This window comes from Camelus bactrianus, chromosome 2, assembly GCF_048773025.1.
Source record: "Camelus bactrianus isolate YW-2024 breed Bactrian camel chromosome 2, ASM4877302v1, whole genome shotgun sequence".
In the NCBI taxonomy this organism is placed as follows: domain Eukaryota; kingdom Metazoa; phylum Chordata; class Mammalia; order Artiodactyla; family Camelidae; genus Camelus; species Camelus bactrianus.
Window position 1 is genome coordinate 36,101,081 of NC_133540.1, and position 17,314 is coordinate 36,118,394.

At 43.3% G+C, this 17,314-nt stretch overlaps 1 protein-coding gene across 1 annotated transcript in view; it reads left to right on the top strand.

The window, feature by feature from the left end:
- The window catches only part of RNF150 (ring finger protein 150), a 225,517-nt gene that overhangs the window by 169,808 nt on the left and 38,395 nt on the right, over window positions 1-17,314 (top strand). The window contains exons 5-6 of the mRNA XM_010954606.3: window positions 4,789-4,885; window positions 11,345-11,555. Coding sequence (XP_010952908.2) covers window positions 4,789-4,885; window positions 11,345-11,555 — 308 coding nt within the window. The remainder of the gene's footprint in view (window positions 1-4,788; window positions 4,886-11,344; window positions 11,556-17,314) is intronic.

Here is a 17,314-nt window from a genome sequence, read left to right on the forward strand (position 1 = left end):
CAGTTCAGTGTGGGGAGGAAGGGCAATGGAATATAGATTTGGGAACAAACACTGACAATAGGTTTGTGTTTGAGACCTAGCTCTGCAGCTTACTAGCTCTTTGGATAATTTAATTTACTTTAACCAGCTTCAGCTTCTTTTTCCATAAAATGGGAATAATAATTTCTACCCCATAAGGCTGTTGTGAATTAATAATGTATGAACATGCCTAGTACATAGTAGGCATTCAATAATCAGTAGATACTGTTTATTAATAAATGATTATCTATTAATTAAAAGCTCACTCTTACTTCATTGACAGCTTAGCAAATAAGATTTAGTGGCGTAGAAGAAACATTTCAACTACCCATAGAAGCACTGGCTATATCTCATTTAAACAGTTTGTGTTGCCTGGGAGAATGGGATTCTTGGGTCCCTGGGTGACTCACGTTCTTTGACAACCATTTCACCAAAGGAGTTAAAACAGCTTGCTTTGGTGCCAAAAAGAAAGCCCCAGGATCCTAATGTCCATGGGAGGGTGGCAGGGTCTGACAAAGCCTACAAAAGTAAATGAGATAGAAAGCCAGAAGAGCACCTTCTGCCTCCTAGTGGGGAAAATCTGTCATTTAATTGAGGAGAGAGTCACACGTGTGTATGGGTGAAAGGACAACAGAAAACGAGAATCAATAGGTATGGAAATGATTAGTGGGGTTTGTCATTACTGCCCAAACCATGTAAGAACTTAATTTACTTTTTGTAATCATCTCAGCATCATGATGCAGCTGTTGGCATCATCTTTTGTCAAATGTTTGCTTCCCTATGGTGAATCAGGAAGGAGAGAAGAGTTTTGGTCAACCTTCAGTTGTATTTCCAGCTTGTCAGGATTGTTAAGTGATAGAAAATCTCGTGCTGTTGTTCCTCTGTGTATACTTTCTCATGCAGCCTTTGTTAAAACATGGGAAGGGATAGCGCTCCACTGTGAATCATCAAATAGGATGAATTAAGATTGACTTTGTCTTGGAGATGTTTATTGAACTGTCGGCACATTTCACTAAACTCCAGATTCTTTCCCTATCCCTTCATATATTTAGTCTAGTGACTTTTATTTTTCTTTCCATTTGGGAAGGAAAAAATTATTTTGCAACCCTAGTTGTAAAGATATAATCTTCATATTTGGTCAACAAGAAATACGGTGCTAGAAATAAATGAGTGTTAGTTAATAACCAGCATGATCACCCTATGTATCACCTTGTGTATTATTTCAGCACTTTTTTTGCCCTTAGGTCTCCTTTTGATTTTTTTTTTTTTCTTAAATTTGCAGTTACTTGCTTTCAGCATTAGAAAGTTTAGAGTAGAAATCAGAGTGATAATGTAATACTTAAAGCCAAGATATAGTAATATTAATTAGGTATGTATAAGATTAATGGTAACTTACAATTAAAGACCAGGACTTTTGGTTTAAGCTTTGTGGGCATTATTTATTCCCTTCTTATACACACACACACAGACCCAATCATTTATGAACTTCATATCTATAAGTACACATATAAAATTTCACAATTGAGGAACTAAGTCTTAGAGAGCTAAGGCTTGCTTAAGATCAAACAGCCAGAAAATGATGGATCCAGGAGTGTGACCTTTCAATGGCCTTTCTCATTAAAGTTCCCAGGGAACCACTAAAGGACTGCAGTACCACCTTGAAGGGAAGAACCTTGTCTTATTCATCTTTGTATCCAGCTCCAGGCAAAGAACAGAATGGAACAAGGGGGTGATGTCACTAGAACTTTATTTTAGGAAGATAAATCTGGCAAGGATGAGTGGGATGAAAAGAACAGGAAAAGACTGGTGGCGTGGAAAGCAGTTTCAATGCTATTACATCAAGACAGAAAAAGAGCTAATGAGATCATGAATGAGGGAGCAGCATGGAGAAAAGAAAAGAGGCAGTGAATGTGGAAGAGATTTAGGAACAGTGAGTTGATGGGACTTGGTGACCATGTGTAGGTGGTGAGGAGTGTCAGGTCCTTTGATAAATATCCATTCATGTAGCAAATATTCCTGGAGCATCATCTGTGTGCCAAGATCTATTCTAGTTTCATGCCACTGTGGTTAGAATAGATGCCTGAAATAATTTCTGTCCTCTTAAATTTATTGAGGCTTGTTTTGTGTCCGAGTATGTGGTCTATCCTAGAGAATGTTCCGTGTGCACTTGAAAAGAATGCATATTCTGGTTTTTTTGGATGTAATGTCCTGAAAATATCAATTATCTAACTGCTCTATGGTGTCATTGATTTTCTGTCCAAGATCTATTCTAGATGCTGGGGATGTAATAGTGGATTAGGCACATGAAGATTTTGCTCTTATAGAGCTTACATTCTCATTGGAGGATGTAGATGTTCTCCAGAAAGCCACTATATCCCATTATATATTCTCAAGGAATTGGCTTATGTTATTATAGGGGCTGGCAACTCTGAAATCTGTAAGGCAGGCATACAGACTGGAAATTCTGAGCAGGGGCTAATGGTGCTGTCTTAAGGCAGAATTTCTTCTTCCTCAGGGAAACTTCAGTTTTGTTTTTAAGGCCTTTCAACTGATTGGGGAAGACCCACCCAGATTATTTAGGATAACCTCCTTTATTTAAAGTCAACTGATTATAGATATTATTCACATCTACAAAATACCCTAAATTAGCATTTGATTGAGTAACTGGTATTGTAGCCTAGCCAAGTTGACACGTAAAACTAACCCTCACAGAGGAGGTGTAAGAATGACCAGTGCAGGGAGAAAAATCACTTAGGGTGTAAGAGTAAGTACTGGCTTCTGTGGGTGGGAGACTCAGGGAAGGCTTCTCTGTGTGAATAGATATATCCTCTTATCGATGAGGCAGATGAGACTGGGGAATACGAGGTGGCTTAAATAAGGCCAACCGACTTAAATGGCTAAAACAGCTATTGATTGGCCCTGCTGTCTTTCTGACTCCAGCATGTGTGCAGGAAACACAACAGACCCTGTCTCCCAGGAACGGTCAAGGGGACCAGAATGTTCGGCATTTTTTCCCAGGAGGAACACCAGTCAGTGAGCAAATTTAGATTAGGAACTTGTTCCTTGAATGTAGAGCCTGAACACAGAGAGGTCGATTCCAGCTTTGGGGTTGGGAGTGAAGGGGACACTTCATCCTGTGTCAGCCCCTCCCTCACGCTGCTGCCCTGGGACCGGCCTTCTTCCAGCGCCCAGCTCAGGGCTTTTTGTGTGAGTGAGTCATTCTACCTATAGGACCCTACTTTTCCTCCGTCTCCTTCATGTGTACAATGTCTGTGCAGCCCTTGGGTCTGAGCTTTGGCACCTGTGAAGGGAAATTCCTCTGTGTACCCAAACTAGGATAGATCTCTCAGTTACAAGCCTCCCGCCAACTCCGTGTTCTTCTAATGCAATACTTAGTACTGTTGTCATTAAGTCATTTATTTATATTTTATTAGTGCCTCCCTCTCCTGTTAAACTACCAAAGGGAAGGTGCCAAATCACTATCATGCTGATTCCCAGGGAGGAGCAGAGTTCTTGGCACATATCACTTGTTGGACGGATGCATGGATAAAAGAACTAATAAGTGTGACATATACCTTCCAAGCAGTAAATCTGCAGGACTTCTAAACAATCATCTGGAAACACGACACGTCCAGGTTGCTCCTCTCCTTTTCCTCATCCCGGTCTGAGCAGATCCCGTCCATAGCTAATCCCATCCTTGGCACGTGGGTTCTTCTCAGTGTCAGTTTCAGAGGTAGCACTTCCTGAGCTCTTCTCTAATTTCGGGTGTCCTTTGTAAGCATTCGCACCTAAAGCCTTCTAACACAGAGAAAACTGTTAGAACTGTGAGAACAATAGAAGATGAGAGTGAGGGAACAGGAGGGAAGGATTCCAAGAATAGTGCACATTGAGGAGAGAGAGTCAGGCATGGATGGTGTGCCCTAAGGATGCCCTGTTAAAAGACAGACAGTCCTCTTTCTTCTTGCCCCAGGCTGGAAATTCTGACTGCTTCTGCCTGTGGTCTGGAGTCTTGTCAGTGAGAAGACTCTGACTCGAGCAGTCCCTGATATCTCTGAGTGGGCTCTTGTGAGCCAAGTTGAGAGAAAGCTCAGTTAGAAGTTCCCCCACCACACCTACCAAATGCCCCTCTTATCCTGCCACTCGGAGCACGGCTCCTGCGGGCTGGCACGTGAGGATGGCAGTAATGCAAGCACATCAGCTGTATAAACCGTAAACCATACTTTTCACTCTGGCCTCTGATGTGACAACCACCAGCCTGGCAACAGCCTAAAACGTCACTTGGGCTGTGAAGTGCTTCCAGGAGCACTTCTGCCCCTTTTGTGTGAGACCCCAAATATCAACAGAAATGGGGCTTTATTTTGCAGTTGTCTTCTGACTGTGGGAAAAGACATTTTGGATTGATTTAAAAGTTGCCACTCTCAGGTTATCCTGAAAGGTCTGTGCAAGTTTCCCCATGTGCATTCTTTCCACTAAGAGATTCTTCCTATCGAGAAAGCAAGAAGTCTCTCTGTTTCTACAAACTTTACATTTTCTGAAATTTGGAAGACTCAGATGCAAATGATAGGGGACACTCCTGGGACCCAGACAGATTTTGGCTGTAGCACCACAGAGAATAGCAGAAGGCACACCAGCCCAGGCGTTAGGAGTCAAAGGTCCGAGCCTTGCCTCTGCCACAAAGCAGCGCGTGACCTCGGACACGTCTCTGGGCTGTAGGGGACTAGGTGGCCACCGCAGTTACCGCCGCGCTAAGCTGTATGGTTCTCATTGCAGGCATCTTTTCCACAAGTCCTGTGTTGACCCCTGGCTCCTAGACCATCGCACCTGTCCCATGTGCAAGATGAACATTCTTAAAGCCCTAGGGATCCCGGTAAGCACAGCACAGTCTACAGCATCGTAATGTCTGTCTTTCCCCGTTACCCGCAAAGCAGGGAGAAAATGTCATACCTGGATTTCCTGTGTCCCCTCAGTTCCATAGCAGTGGCGTCATCTGACGAGGCCGTAAGAGATCTCCCACGTCTGAAAACCCCTCTCACTTTTTCTCAGTCTGAGAACATCTTGACCCTCCCACCATATGCATCTTATTTGTCCGTGAGTTGAGATGCTGCCTGAGCAGCTCGTAGGCTTCTCTTCCAGGCTGCAGAGCACGAGAGCGGGTGGGACCCCGGCAGAGGCCTGACGGGCCGGCGGTCCACTGCTGACCTCCGGGTCCTCACCCTGCACTGTCATCAAGCAGACCTGCAGCCATACTTTCAGAGATCACCCACAATCAGCCGAATTCCAGAGGAAACAAGCTCTTCCCAACAATCGGAGGGGAGGCCAGCCGCTGGGAATCTGGCCCAGGGCCTCTGCTGAGCTCAGATCTCCGTGGAGAGCTGGAGCGAGCAGGAAACCAGAGCCAGAACAGTGTAATTCTAGCGCTACCGTCAAGCTGGTGCCCCCAGTTATATGTTTTATAAAATTGAGTCTCTACCCCCGTGCAGAGAATCTGTCCCACCCCACAGCAGTTGGCTGGCTTGGTGCTCTGGGGGAGGGCTTCCCTAGGACCATATCAAGTGAAGGCCACAGACTAGTGGTTGGGGAGCTACCAGCTGCTGGGGTGAGGGCAGGATGCTAGCCAGGACCCCAGATCCAAGGGCGGCACAGAGAGAGGTGAGGAAAACATAGGCGCCGTCTAGAAGAAGCTAGACATGCTGGATGCAGAGACCAGCCTCCCCCTTCCCCGCTCCGCTTTGCAGCCCCCTCCCTCTTGTCACTCCTCACTGCTAATGGCAGAGAATAAATAGAATTTTTAAAGTCCCAAGATGTCACTGAAGAAGAAAGGATCAGGTCAGATATCAAAGGCCTTCTTTAATGCCAAAAGGCTAATTATCCCAGGAATATCAGAGTGTCTCCGTTGGAGAGGGCACACCTGAAGCATCGCAAAGCCCTGAATTGGCTGTGTGTTCTCCCCTGTACCAGCTGCCTCCGTGGCAGATGTATGCTGATTTTCCCAGTTGACACACCAAACACAGATCAACTTGTATGACTATAGCTTTGAGCTAGAATCTGAAAGGCAGTGCATTAAATTTTCAGATCAGAGTTGTAAATGCATAACACATTCAAGGTGAAAATCAGTGACAATGAACACAAAACATTAGTAAAAACCCAACATCTCCACCAGATACTGGCGACTTACAAAATTAAACTCAGCGTTTGCACGTTGCACATTCCTGGCTCTAACTGGTTCTTACCAGGGAAGAGGGAAATGTAGGTATGTGTGTGCTTGCATGTGTGTATGTGTGTCTTTGGTCTCCAGAATCTTCAGCATATTCACAGTTAAAGGTAAACAGTCACATCATTGGACCTAGTTCTTCTTGCTTAGGATATTTTCAAAGCTCCCAGTTATCATTCCCAGTGCTCCTTGGTCAGGACAGTGGAGCAGACCATCCCCAGTGGTTAAATTTTGGACTAAGTAGTATTTGACTCCAGACTTTTCATGGGGAGGTGTAACTTCTCCATGTTGTAAAAAAAGACTCGAAAAGACAGCCAGTAATTGTTTTAAGATAGAATTATTGTGTGGCCTTTTGGCTTATTTCCGAAATGAGTAGTAATATTTTAACTTTTAGTGGTTGGGTGTCCTGGCCATGGTTTGATGCCTGTCAAGTCTGGATAGGATTTTACTTGGCACACTTGACTTCCAGAAAAATAAACATCAGTAGCATCTCTGGATTTTGCCAAGGATTCTTAAAGCCCAGCAGAACGGGAACATAGGGCGCACCCGAGCTCCCCCCAGAGAACGGAACAGCCTCTGTGAAGAAGGCAGGCGTGTGTGCCAGTCCTCACAAAGCACCAGGGTGTGTGCCTGCCCTCCGTGCCCTCCGGAGGCTTTTCTGGTATTGTCCCAGAGGATGACACTGAGTCTGGATCTGGGAGGAATTTTGAAAGTTCTGCTCCACCCTTTGCCGTCGGGTAGCACTCTGCCTAAAGTACACCAAAGAGATGATGTTTTTATTCCATTCTTCTACATTTCCATGTAAATGGACAGGCTCCCAGCCTTCTCAATTAGAAAACGCTACCTGCAGCTAACTGAAACCCTTGCCTGGCAGCTTAAAGAAATTGTTTTACAGTTTTCCTAAACTCCTTTAACTCCATTTCTTCTTAATCAAAGAAGATTGGAAAGAGCCTGTCAGTCTCTCTCTGATAACTGGTGCCCCTTAGTCCTACATCTTTCAGAGAGCATTTCTTTGCCTCCTTCTCAATATGCTGAGTTCAGTAAATGTTTGCAGCATTGTAGCCCTTCAGAGGGTGAAGGATGCCAGTCCCAGAGTCGTGTTTATGAAATTCACCCTGAATCCTCCTTTGAACAATGTCCACTTACCAAAGACTCGGTTGCGATCCTGATCCATTAGATTGTCCAAATACAGGGTTTTGTGTTTGACTTGGGGCTTTGTTTTGTCGTTTTTAACTGAGTAGCCTTGTGCCTGCCTGAGCTATAAGGCAAGTAAATATAAGTGGAAAGCTAAGACCTGGGGACATTTTCATTTTGTAAGTGGACTTCTCTAAAGTGAGCAAACAGTATGAGCATGGCTCCCAGACTGTGAAGTTCCCATTACAACGGTATCTTTTTCCATTTTATTTTGCCAAGAGAAATAAAATACTGAACTGAAAGGGGCATGGGGAGTCCTTATTGTCAGAGTGTTTTCATCCCTTTATCTGCATTAAAGTGCTTCCCCGTCCTTTCTGTCCAGCCAGGTCCAGGGGAGTCTTTGTAGGATGACAGAACACATCAGTGAGCCCCCCTGTAAGGTACCGTGTAACACGGTCTTTCTTATCCCGGCAAATACCTTCTCCTACTGCTATTATCCTGGTATGAATAGGATGGTTGTTGTTGAGTAGACAGTCCCGTGCAGCCGGTGTAGTCACAAGCCCCTCACTATTTAGCAGTTGGTTTATTCGAGGCGTTTACCAGCTGACCTGAATTTGAATCCCTATACGGTATTCACTTATAAATGGGGTTTGACACCTCTTACTAAACATTATGACTGTAATTTCTCTTAGAGGGGTATAAATTGGGTTTCTTTTCAAAATATTATTCTATTTGATGAACCATTTCGAGGGGATATAAACTGTGAGGTTCTGTAAAGTTGGTCTATTAAATATTATATCTAAGCCAAATTATCCGTGCCTGCTCCCGCTAACAGTCTGAGTGAGCTAATTCACTTTTTCTTGTTTCCTCTCCCCATTCTGTGCAAGACGTAACACTATTCCTCTTCGTCCATAAAGTCAAAGCGAACACCCTGCTTCAAAATTAATAAAGTAGTTTTTAAAGAGAATAAGAAAGAAAACAAGAACAATATCAACAAAGTCAGCATTTTGAAAAAGATGTCAACTCTTAATACATATATGGTCACATTTAGATGCTTACGGCTGAGCGGACGACCAGCACAGCACCCTCACTGGGAAAGCCTCTCCTCCCTGACACCCACACACAATTGGTTCTGCTCACAAGCACATTTACACAGTTGTAGGAGAGCGAAGGAAATTATTTTTCCTTCCACCTTCCCAGGTTCTCCAGCTGGGCCCTGTAAATTAAACTCCTACCAGACAGATTAACAAGAGAAAATCAAGCACACGTTTATTAACACATGCGTCGTGCATACACATAGGAGCGCTTGGTGATAAGTGACTCAAAGGGGTGGAAGGTAAATGCATGAGGGAAAGCAGTGGCAGATAAGGGCACGTTAGTCAGGTTTGTTGTATGTTCCATTTTGGCATCAACTCCGGGTCGCTGGTGATAAGAATGTCCTTCCCTTCCTGGCACAGAGAAGGGGACAGCCTTACACATTTATTTCCTGCTTTTAGGCAAATAGAGGAAGGGCGGAGAGCATTTCTTTACCAACTTCTCAACTGTTTCAACTACCAATCCTTATGCCAACCTAGCATATTTTAGGGTGGTATTTTCTGCCCCACAGTGGCATGCCTTACCCCTGCACAGAAATTGAGTTTTTAAAGTATTCCCTCGACTCTACCCTTAATTGATCTAGGATCTGGGTAGATACTAACTTTCCCACGTTTTCAGAGCAGTAAACTGAGACTCATAAAATTTTCAAATCGACATTTACTGAGCACTTAGTAATTGTCAGGCACTATGTGAGGGCTTGCAGTTCAAGATCGATATACTTTAAAAAGCTTGTTCACTTTAAAAAGCTTGTTTCTCACTTGTATGTGGAATAGAAACAGAAAAGTGATTGGTAATTGCAGGGGATTGGGGGTAGGTGAAATGGGTGAAGGAGGTCAAAAGGCATAAACTCCCAGTTATAAAATAAGTAAGTCCTGGGGATTTAATGTACAACATAGTTACTATAGTTAAAACTGTATTGTATATTTGAAAGTTGCTAAGAGAGTAGGTCTTAAAAGTTCTCATCACAAGAATAGAACTTTTGTAACTAATAACTAAATTTATTGTGGTGATCACTTTGTACTATATACATATATCAAATCATTATGGTGTACACCTTAAAGTAATACAATATTCCATGCCAATTACATTATCTCATTAAAACTAGGATTAAAAAAAAAAAGCTTGTGGACTAGTAAAGGGAGACAAACACAGTAACAGATGACCATAACGGAGTGGGAGAGTGTGAAAAGAGTTACAGTGTCAAAGATGACTGCCTGGGAGGGAGCACCACTTAGAAAAGGGACATTTGGCCTGGGAATTGAGGGCTGATGAGGAGTTCACCAGGGTTGATTTGAGACCTTGGGATAGGAGAGGGGAAGGGGAAGATGTCATCCCAAATAGAGGAACAGCATACACTAAAGCACTGAGATAGGGCATAGATGGTGGATTCTGTGTGCTTCCAAAGGCTGAAGGGAGGGCCAGAAAAGGAGGCTGGGGTTAGACTGTCCAGTGCCTGTTTTTCTATACTACAGAGCTTATAATTCATTCTTTAGGAGAAAAAAAAAAAGAATCATACATGTGTTTTTTAAAAAGAGTGCTCTGATGAGAAAGTGGAGAATGGAGTATCCTGGGTTAAAAACCAGGGGAGATTAGGAGACTGGAAGGAGGGTGGGAAATGTTCAAAACCTACTTGCCCATGTCCAGTATCTCAATCGGTAAATTTGGTGGATCAGTCCTTCAGTGAGTTGACTTTTGACAGCTCAGATTTCCATGAATTGGCTCACTGCTAATAGAGACAGAGAAGGCAGAGAGAAAAGAGAATACGGGGGAAGAGGGCATGAGCTGAATTTGAGGTTTTTGTGGGATGATGGAGAGACTTCCAACTGACTGTGGGAAACACAGATGTGGACTCAGGAGACTGATTTAAGAGGGGAAATCTAGGACAGGAGTCCAGCGGTTTGAATTTCTTGCCTTGTGCTCCCAACGAGCCCAGGAATTGTAGATTTTATCTTTTAATCAGCTTCGAACACAATGTAGTCATTGTGCTGTTAATTCAATAAATATCAACCCAGAACTCTCCTCGCCTAATCCTGCCCACCCTGACCTGCCTCCTTTGGGAGTACAGAACTGTGTCACTGTCATCACTCGGGGCCATGTTGCTGTTCAGACTGGAGCAAAAAAAAAATTGGTTAATAGCTATTCTTAATACTTCTCAAGACCGTATCTCTCCACCACCACCTTTTTAAAATAACTTTTTTTGAGTTCTGGTAAAGGCAGAACAACTGAAAATCATTTTTTAAAAGCTGCTTGTGGAAGAGATATCAATATCTTCAATGCCACTTCCAACAGCAGCACTAAGACCAAAGAGTAAAATTTCAAAGTCACCTTGTAAGAGAATAATCTAACAAAGCTGGCTGGCACAGCCTGCCTTGCAAAGCAGAGAGCACACCACCCCCGCCACAACCCCGCCGCCCCTGCCCATTTCTTTATTGTTCGAGTGAAGGCATGACAAATATTTGAAGGGAAGAGTCCTATAGTGGGTGGGTAATTAGACACCCTAGTTTTGTGATTGCAAGATTTTAATTTAGAGGGTTTAACAAATGTATGATCAACTGCATGTTGATTGATATTGATATTGATAAGGAGGAGCTATCATTATAAATAAATGTTATTCCCCCTACATAACTATAGTAATGTATGGGTATTGCTACTCCTGGAATTAAAACCTTGTATCTAGATCTAAATGGAACCTTTGGAAAGAAAATTTGGGAAGATGTTTTCATGTTAATGACAGGAACTATATGTGAAATGTCTTTAAGTAAAGTGGTTCAGGAAGAAAACAGTAAAGAACTTGGTTTTCCTTCGGGACAAAATATCTATGCTGTAGCATCTCATCTCTCACTTGATGACATACACTAAGAACAGGTCCTTTTGTGCTCCTGTCAGCCCAATGCCGACTGCCTGGACGACTTGCCCACCGACTTCGAGGGATCTCTGGGAGGTCCGCCAACCAACCAGATCACAGGCGCAAGCGACACGACCGTAAACGAAAGTTCGGTCACTTTGGACCCTGCTGTCCGGACTGTGGGAGCCTTGCAGGTGGTCCAGGATACAGATGCCACCCCGCAGGAGGGAGAAATCATCTTTACTACCAACAGTAAGTTCCGCCTTGCCATTTTCAAGCGCCATCTTCCAAAGGGATGTTGCCTCATGGGAACTGGGAAAAGACACTTTTCCTCTAGAAGAAATAAATAAATAAAGGAGTATAACGTTGCCAGGCTAAACAATCATACCTGACAGACCTTGAGAAGCCCAGCTCACTCCAGAGCCAGCAGGGCAGACAGCAGACCTAGCCCACACAGCAATACCACGGCACTGCACACATCCCGTGGTACCCGAAGCAGGCTGGGTAGTGGCTCTGGCCTCTGAGAGTGGAGGCAGGTGGGAAAAGCAACTTCAGGGGATGTGCAGTGGGGCTGGGATAGGGCACAACCCCAGTCACTCGTGTGCTTGTGTGTGTGTGTGTGTGCACATGCTTGAGCCTTCCCGAGTATGCACGTGGCTCTCTAGGCTGGTCTGGACCGCATGCAAGACGGTGCTCGCCCCTGTTGCTACAGGACTCGGGTGCAACTGGCATCCCTTTAGATGGGCGATCCTGCAGTGCGATCTAAACCCCTGTACACAGTGACATATTAAAATGTCTTTGGGGTTTCTTCCCCATCTCTGGCATAGACTTGAAGTAAGTGCTGTTCCATTTGCTGGTATTTACAAAATATTAAAATAGCTATGTTAGCAAACAACTGAAGCTAAAACCTAAAGTATTTACTCCACAGACTAACACGGGAGAGATGAAAGCTTCAGGAGTTCTAAGAGAATCAGCATGCAAATGAACTTAGGTTCAGGTTAAAAGGGTAGATGGATATTACAGTTTTTAAATGAGGTGTATTTTTTCCCTTGATAGAAGTAACCTGTTCACTATAGAAAATTTGGAAACGTAGAAAAGCAGATGAAAGCGTATTGGGATAGTTCCTTTTACGTTAGCCTCTTTTTCTTTTTTTTACATATTTGTAATGTTTATATAATACAAAAAATTATTCACACTGAAATTTAAAGATACATTTTTCTGATGAAGAAACATGACAGTCCTCAATGTTGAAAGACTGAAAGATGAAGAAAAGAATTTTTTTAAATGTAGAAATCACTCAGTACCCCACTACCCAGAAATAATCACTCCTAACATTTTGATCATCTTTTCTGATATGGTTGAGACAATAACCATAGGGGTGAACGTTCAGTGTTGTAACCACTAATAGTTAGAACTTCCACAGGACCTTGACAGAGAGTAACTTCAAGAGGAACTAGGTGGTAAATATCTGCCCTTGCAGGGTTTATTAGTTTGGGATGGACATGAGTTTTAGGTAGACTTTTAGAGGCATAAGGACCTCGATATTGAAACATTGACCATTAAACATTAAAAAAATCCTTAAAGAGAGATTTTGATTCATTTGTTTTGAAGGTCTGGAGTGGTACTGTACAATATAATGTAAGCCGCAAAAGCAATTTTAGATTTTCAATAGTCACACTAAAATAAAAATAATAAGTTGTTCAAGTTCATTTTAATAATATATTTTATTTAACCTAATATATCTAAAATATTTCACCTTCTTTTTTGATACCAACTCTTCAAAATCTGGTGTGTATTCTATGCTTTGAGCACATCTCAGTTTAGACTAGCCCCATTTCAAGTGCTCAGAAGCCATGTGGGGCCAGTGGCTATCATATTGGAGAACACAGATTTAGAATCCTCATAATTTACAGATATAAGAACCTTAAAGGTCATTTAATCTTCACAGTGATAAACTTCTTATTTTCACCATGAGAAAGTTGTGGCCCAGAGGAATAAGTGGCTGACTCAAGTCAAACAATTAAGTTCTCTTTTCTGAGAACAAGATTGTTCCATAATTTTTCCTTTTATTGGACATCTTCAATTACCGTCAGGTATATCACCATCGTGGCCTAAGTGAAGTTATTTTTAAAAGCCTGATAAAATTTTGCTAGCAGTTCAGAAACATTTAAGGCATGAGCCTTTTTTTGAGCCCATAAAAAGAACCAAATTAAAAGGGTCATATTTCTTGCAATAAAATAATTATTTAATTTTCAAGGGAAAATGTGTCATCTGTTAGCATCCTTATTCTGAAAAGTAGCTACGTACTTCACCCATCTCAGTAAAGCCCAGATGACAAATGAAAAGGCATAGTTTATGGGTTAAAACACATCCAAAAATGAAATGGGAAATTAAGGTCTGTATTCATATAATTTATAATCCCAAATGGTTTTTGCTAAAATAGACTCAGAGTGTTTAGGTTCCTAGCAGGGATTCAGTAGATGTTTACCGAACAGCGTGAGGTGAAAGGACTCAATTAAGCTTGAAGCGGGGAGCTTTTGTTCACAACAGAAGGAAAAATGCTAGGTAATTTCAAAGGATGGTCTTCGTAAAGATGAAGGCATGAGGCTGCGTCTGCAGTCTGAAGACTGATGCCGTGTATCAGTACGGCTGAAGATACCAATCCGTCTCTGAGTACAGAAACTGAATTTTTCCCAAATACTTTTCTTAGACCATTTCTTTCTTTTTTTTTTTATTGAAGTATAGTTGATTTACAATGTTTCAGATATATAGAAAAGTGATTCAGTTATACGCACAAATTTTTCAGATTTTTTTTCCGTTACAGTTATTACAAGATATGGAATACATTCCCCTGTGCTGTACAGTAGGTCCTTGTTGTTTGTCTATTTTATATATAGTAATGTGTATCTGTTAATCCCAGATTTCCAGTTTATCCCTCCCCCGACTTTGGTAACCATAAGTTTGTTTTGTGTGTCTGAGTCTATTTCTGTTTTGTAAATAAGTTCATTTGTATCAGTTTTAGGCTTCACATATGAGTGATATCATACAATATTTGAGACTGTTGATTTCTGATTAGTTTTATTTCTTGGGATTTTACACACTATTCCAAACATGGTCATTTTGATTAGATGTTAATGGTTTATACCACTAACCAAATGGCTGTAGATTCCTTAAGGGGAAAATTATCTGCTCTATACAGGTTTGTAAATTGCCTAGTGCCCTAACTCAAATAAATAGTCCATAAGTGAACAAACACTGATGCATGAATAAATGAGTGAAAAGATTCAAGTTCTTATCAACATCACTGTAACCAACTTCCTAACGCTATTGAAAAAAAAACGCAGCTAGAAAAGGAAGTATAGTTGGGATCCAGTCTTGCTACAAATCACAAATAACCCACTAGACATTGGACCTGACTGTTTTCTACATTATCCTTTCCTACCTCACATCTACAAACCCAAGAAACTACTAGAAAATGAAAAAATAACAGTAGCTAACAAGTACACAGCGCCCACTATGGCCCAGGCACCCTTTTAACTGTTTACATCTGTTATCTCACAGCAACCCTATGAGGTAAATATTATTTTTAACCTCATTTGACTGATGCAGAAACAGCAGCACGGAGAGATTAAAGTAACTGACCCGAGGTCATGAGCTCATGACAGGTGGAGCTGGAATTCTAAGTTCATCCAGGAGAATGAACCAGGGGAGAAAATGAACACAGTTCTCATTTCATTTTTTTTACTCTTTTCCTCCATTTTTCTGAAGTTCTCTGAAAGTTCAAAAATGTGTTTAGCTTCAATTCGCATCCTCATCCCTACCTCTGTTCTTCCCTTCCCGGCAAATAGCCTTGGTGCAGAGGCAGTGAAATGCACGTAGAAGTCATTTCAGCACTCAAGGGGGAAACGCATAGAACAGATTGCCTGTAGAGTGAAGACTGAAAAGTGTAGAGGGAAAATCTGGCATTAAAGGATCAGCTTCAGCTTCCAGGAGAAGGAGAAAAGGAAAAACATTCACAAAGGAAATCCAAACTGGTTGCCAGTCTGACGTTTGGGAGAAAGACATTCTTGTATGCGCATCTTTAATGTTTCTGACATCCCAGCTTTTCTAGCCTCTCACGGCAGCCCCACATCACACAGTGTTTCTCCTCCAGCTGGTGCAAGGGGTCATTTGCATGCGTGCCTAGATGTCACTCGTCAATTTTTACCTGCATGTGTGATGGCACCAAAACCATACTCTGCCCCTTTGACTCCCTAAGCCCAGGCTGTGGCTTCTTGGATTGGCTTCAGTGGGGAAAAAAGTTCCTTAGGACCAAAGGAGAACCCAGCTAGAGAAACAGCCCTGTGTGTTTGGAGACTCCAGACAGGAGCTAGAGAAAGACACAAAAGGAGAAGGCTCTATTACTCCTTTCCAAAAACATTCCGCACCATTCCACATCTTCTCAAGAGGGTCTGAAACCTTCCCTTTGTTTTTCAAGGAAGTTGTTGACACCTGCATCCATTCCCTTCACTGACTCATCACACAAGTCCTCCAGCACTGCCTCTAGATCATTCCCCGCTTGCCGCTCGTCCCACCTCAAACTAGAAGGAATCAGCCTTCAACCCATGGGGTTGGATGGCGGAGAGAGCTGGGAGCTAGAAAGAGATGTGGAGATGGGCAGAATCAAGGTATCCCAGGCCTGCCCCCATACGTCCTGAGGAGCACGTGGCATGATGTGTTTGGCTGGGAGCCCTGGTCTTCAGACCTCACAGAAGGAAGCAGTACACGTGAGTTGTTATGTAGGCTAATGGGCGAGAACTCGGCCAGTCGAATTGAAACCTGGTGTGGGTGTCCCCTGGGAGACTTGCTATCCACTCTGATCCTGTGCCATGTAACTATTGTCTTGAACAAACATGATCTGTGATGTATGCAAAATGCATCTTTATTTTTGCTGCTCTGCCCTAACCGTACTGAGTGGGTGTGATAGCCCTCTGCCCCAGGATGAAAATTCCAGGAGGAATTTTCTGCTCACCCTTAGGTAACAGTTCCAGCAGTCCCTTTAGGTCCCAGACATAGACAAAAGGATTGTTCCTCGGCAGGGCCCTTCCCCTTGCCATCCCCGTGGCTCAGGACAGGTGGGCCTCCCTTCATGGCTTCCTCACGAGGCCTCCTGCAGGCCCTGCGCATCCAGCAGTCCGTTTGCAGCCTCTGTCTGCTGAGGTGCCCTTACCCCTCCCAGAAGAGCCCAAGTTGAGCCCAGTCCTGCTCGCTCCCCACGTGGCCACCTCTGGGACACTCAGGCATCGCCTGTCCTGACGGCTCTTTCCAGGACAGCAGCTGTTTCCAGCCTCTGCCCCCACGCAGGCCATCGGCCTCCTCTCTTCAGGCCCCAGGCAGGCAGGAGACCCAAGTCCACAGTCTGCATTAACTTTTCTAAGGCCTGAGCCAGCTCTCCCTGGGAGTCCCACCCACAGGGAGCATAGTTCAGAATCTCCTTGGTGACGGAGAGGGGAGGGGGTGTTTCCTTTGCAGGAACCCCTCGCTGGACATGGGCTTTGGAGGTAGTAGCCCTTCCCCACCCCTTTTTCTAGAGGAACGGAATTTAGCATGACAGTCCTCTCTCCACAATCTCATTACCAATTTCCCCACCTTTCTCTCCCTCTCTCCCCTTTTTATTGCCTTAAGCTGGGTGATGGGGTCTGGAATCATAAAGGAGGTACCCTCACATCCACTACATCCAGCACTGGGGTGGGGAGCACAGGGGCGTGGAGGTAGGAGAGGCTGTCTCATGGTCTCACACTTCTTTGCTACCCATAGCTCTTCTGTAGAAACTGAGTCAGGAAAGAGTCCCCTGAGAGCAAAAGAATTAGTTCCTGGATGTCTTGATGATTTTCACCAGAGGACAATTTCTTGGCTGACATGGCCACTAAACTACAGTCCCTTTTCCGCAAACCTGAATTTAAGTCAACCTTTTGGGAACAAAAATATGCTCACACTCTTCAAAATGCGCTCATAAGACAAAAATAATTATT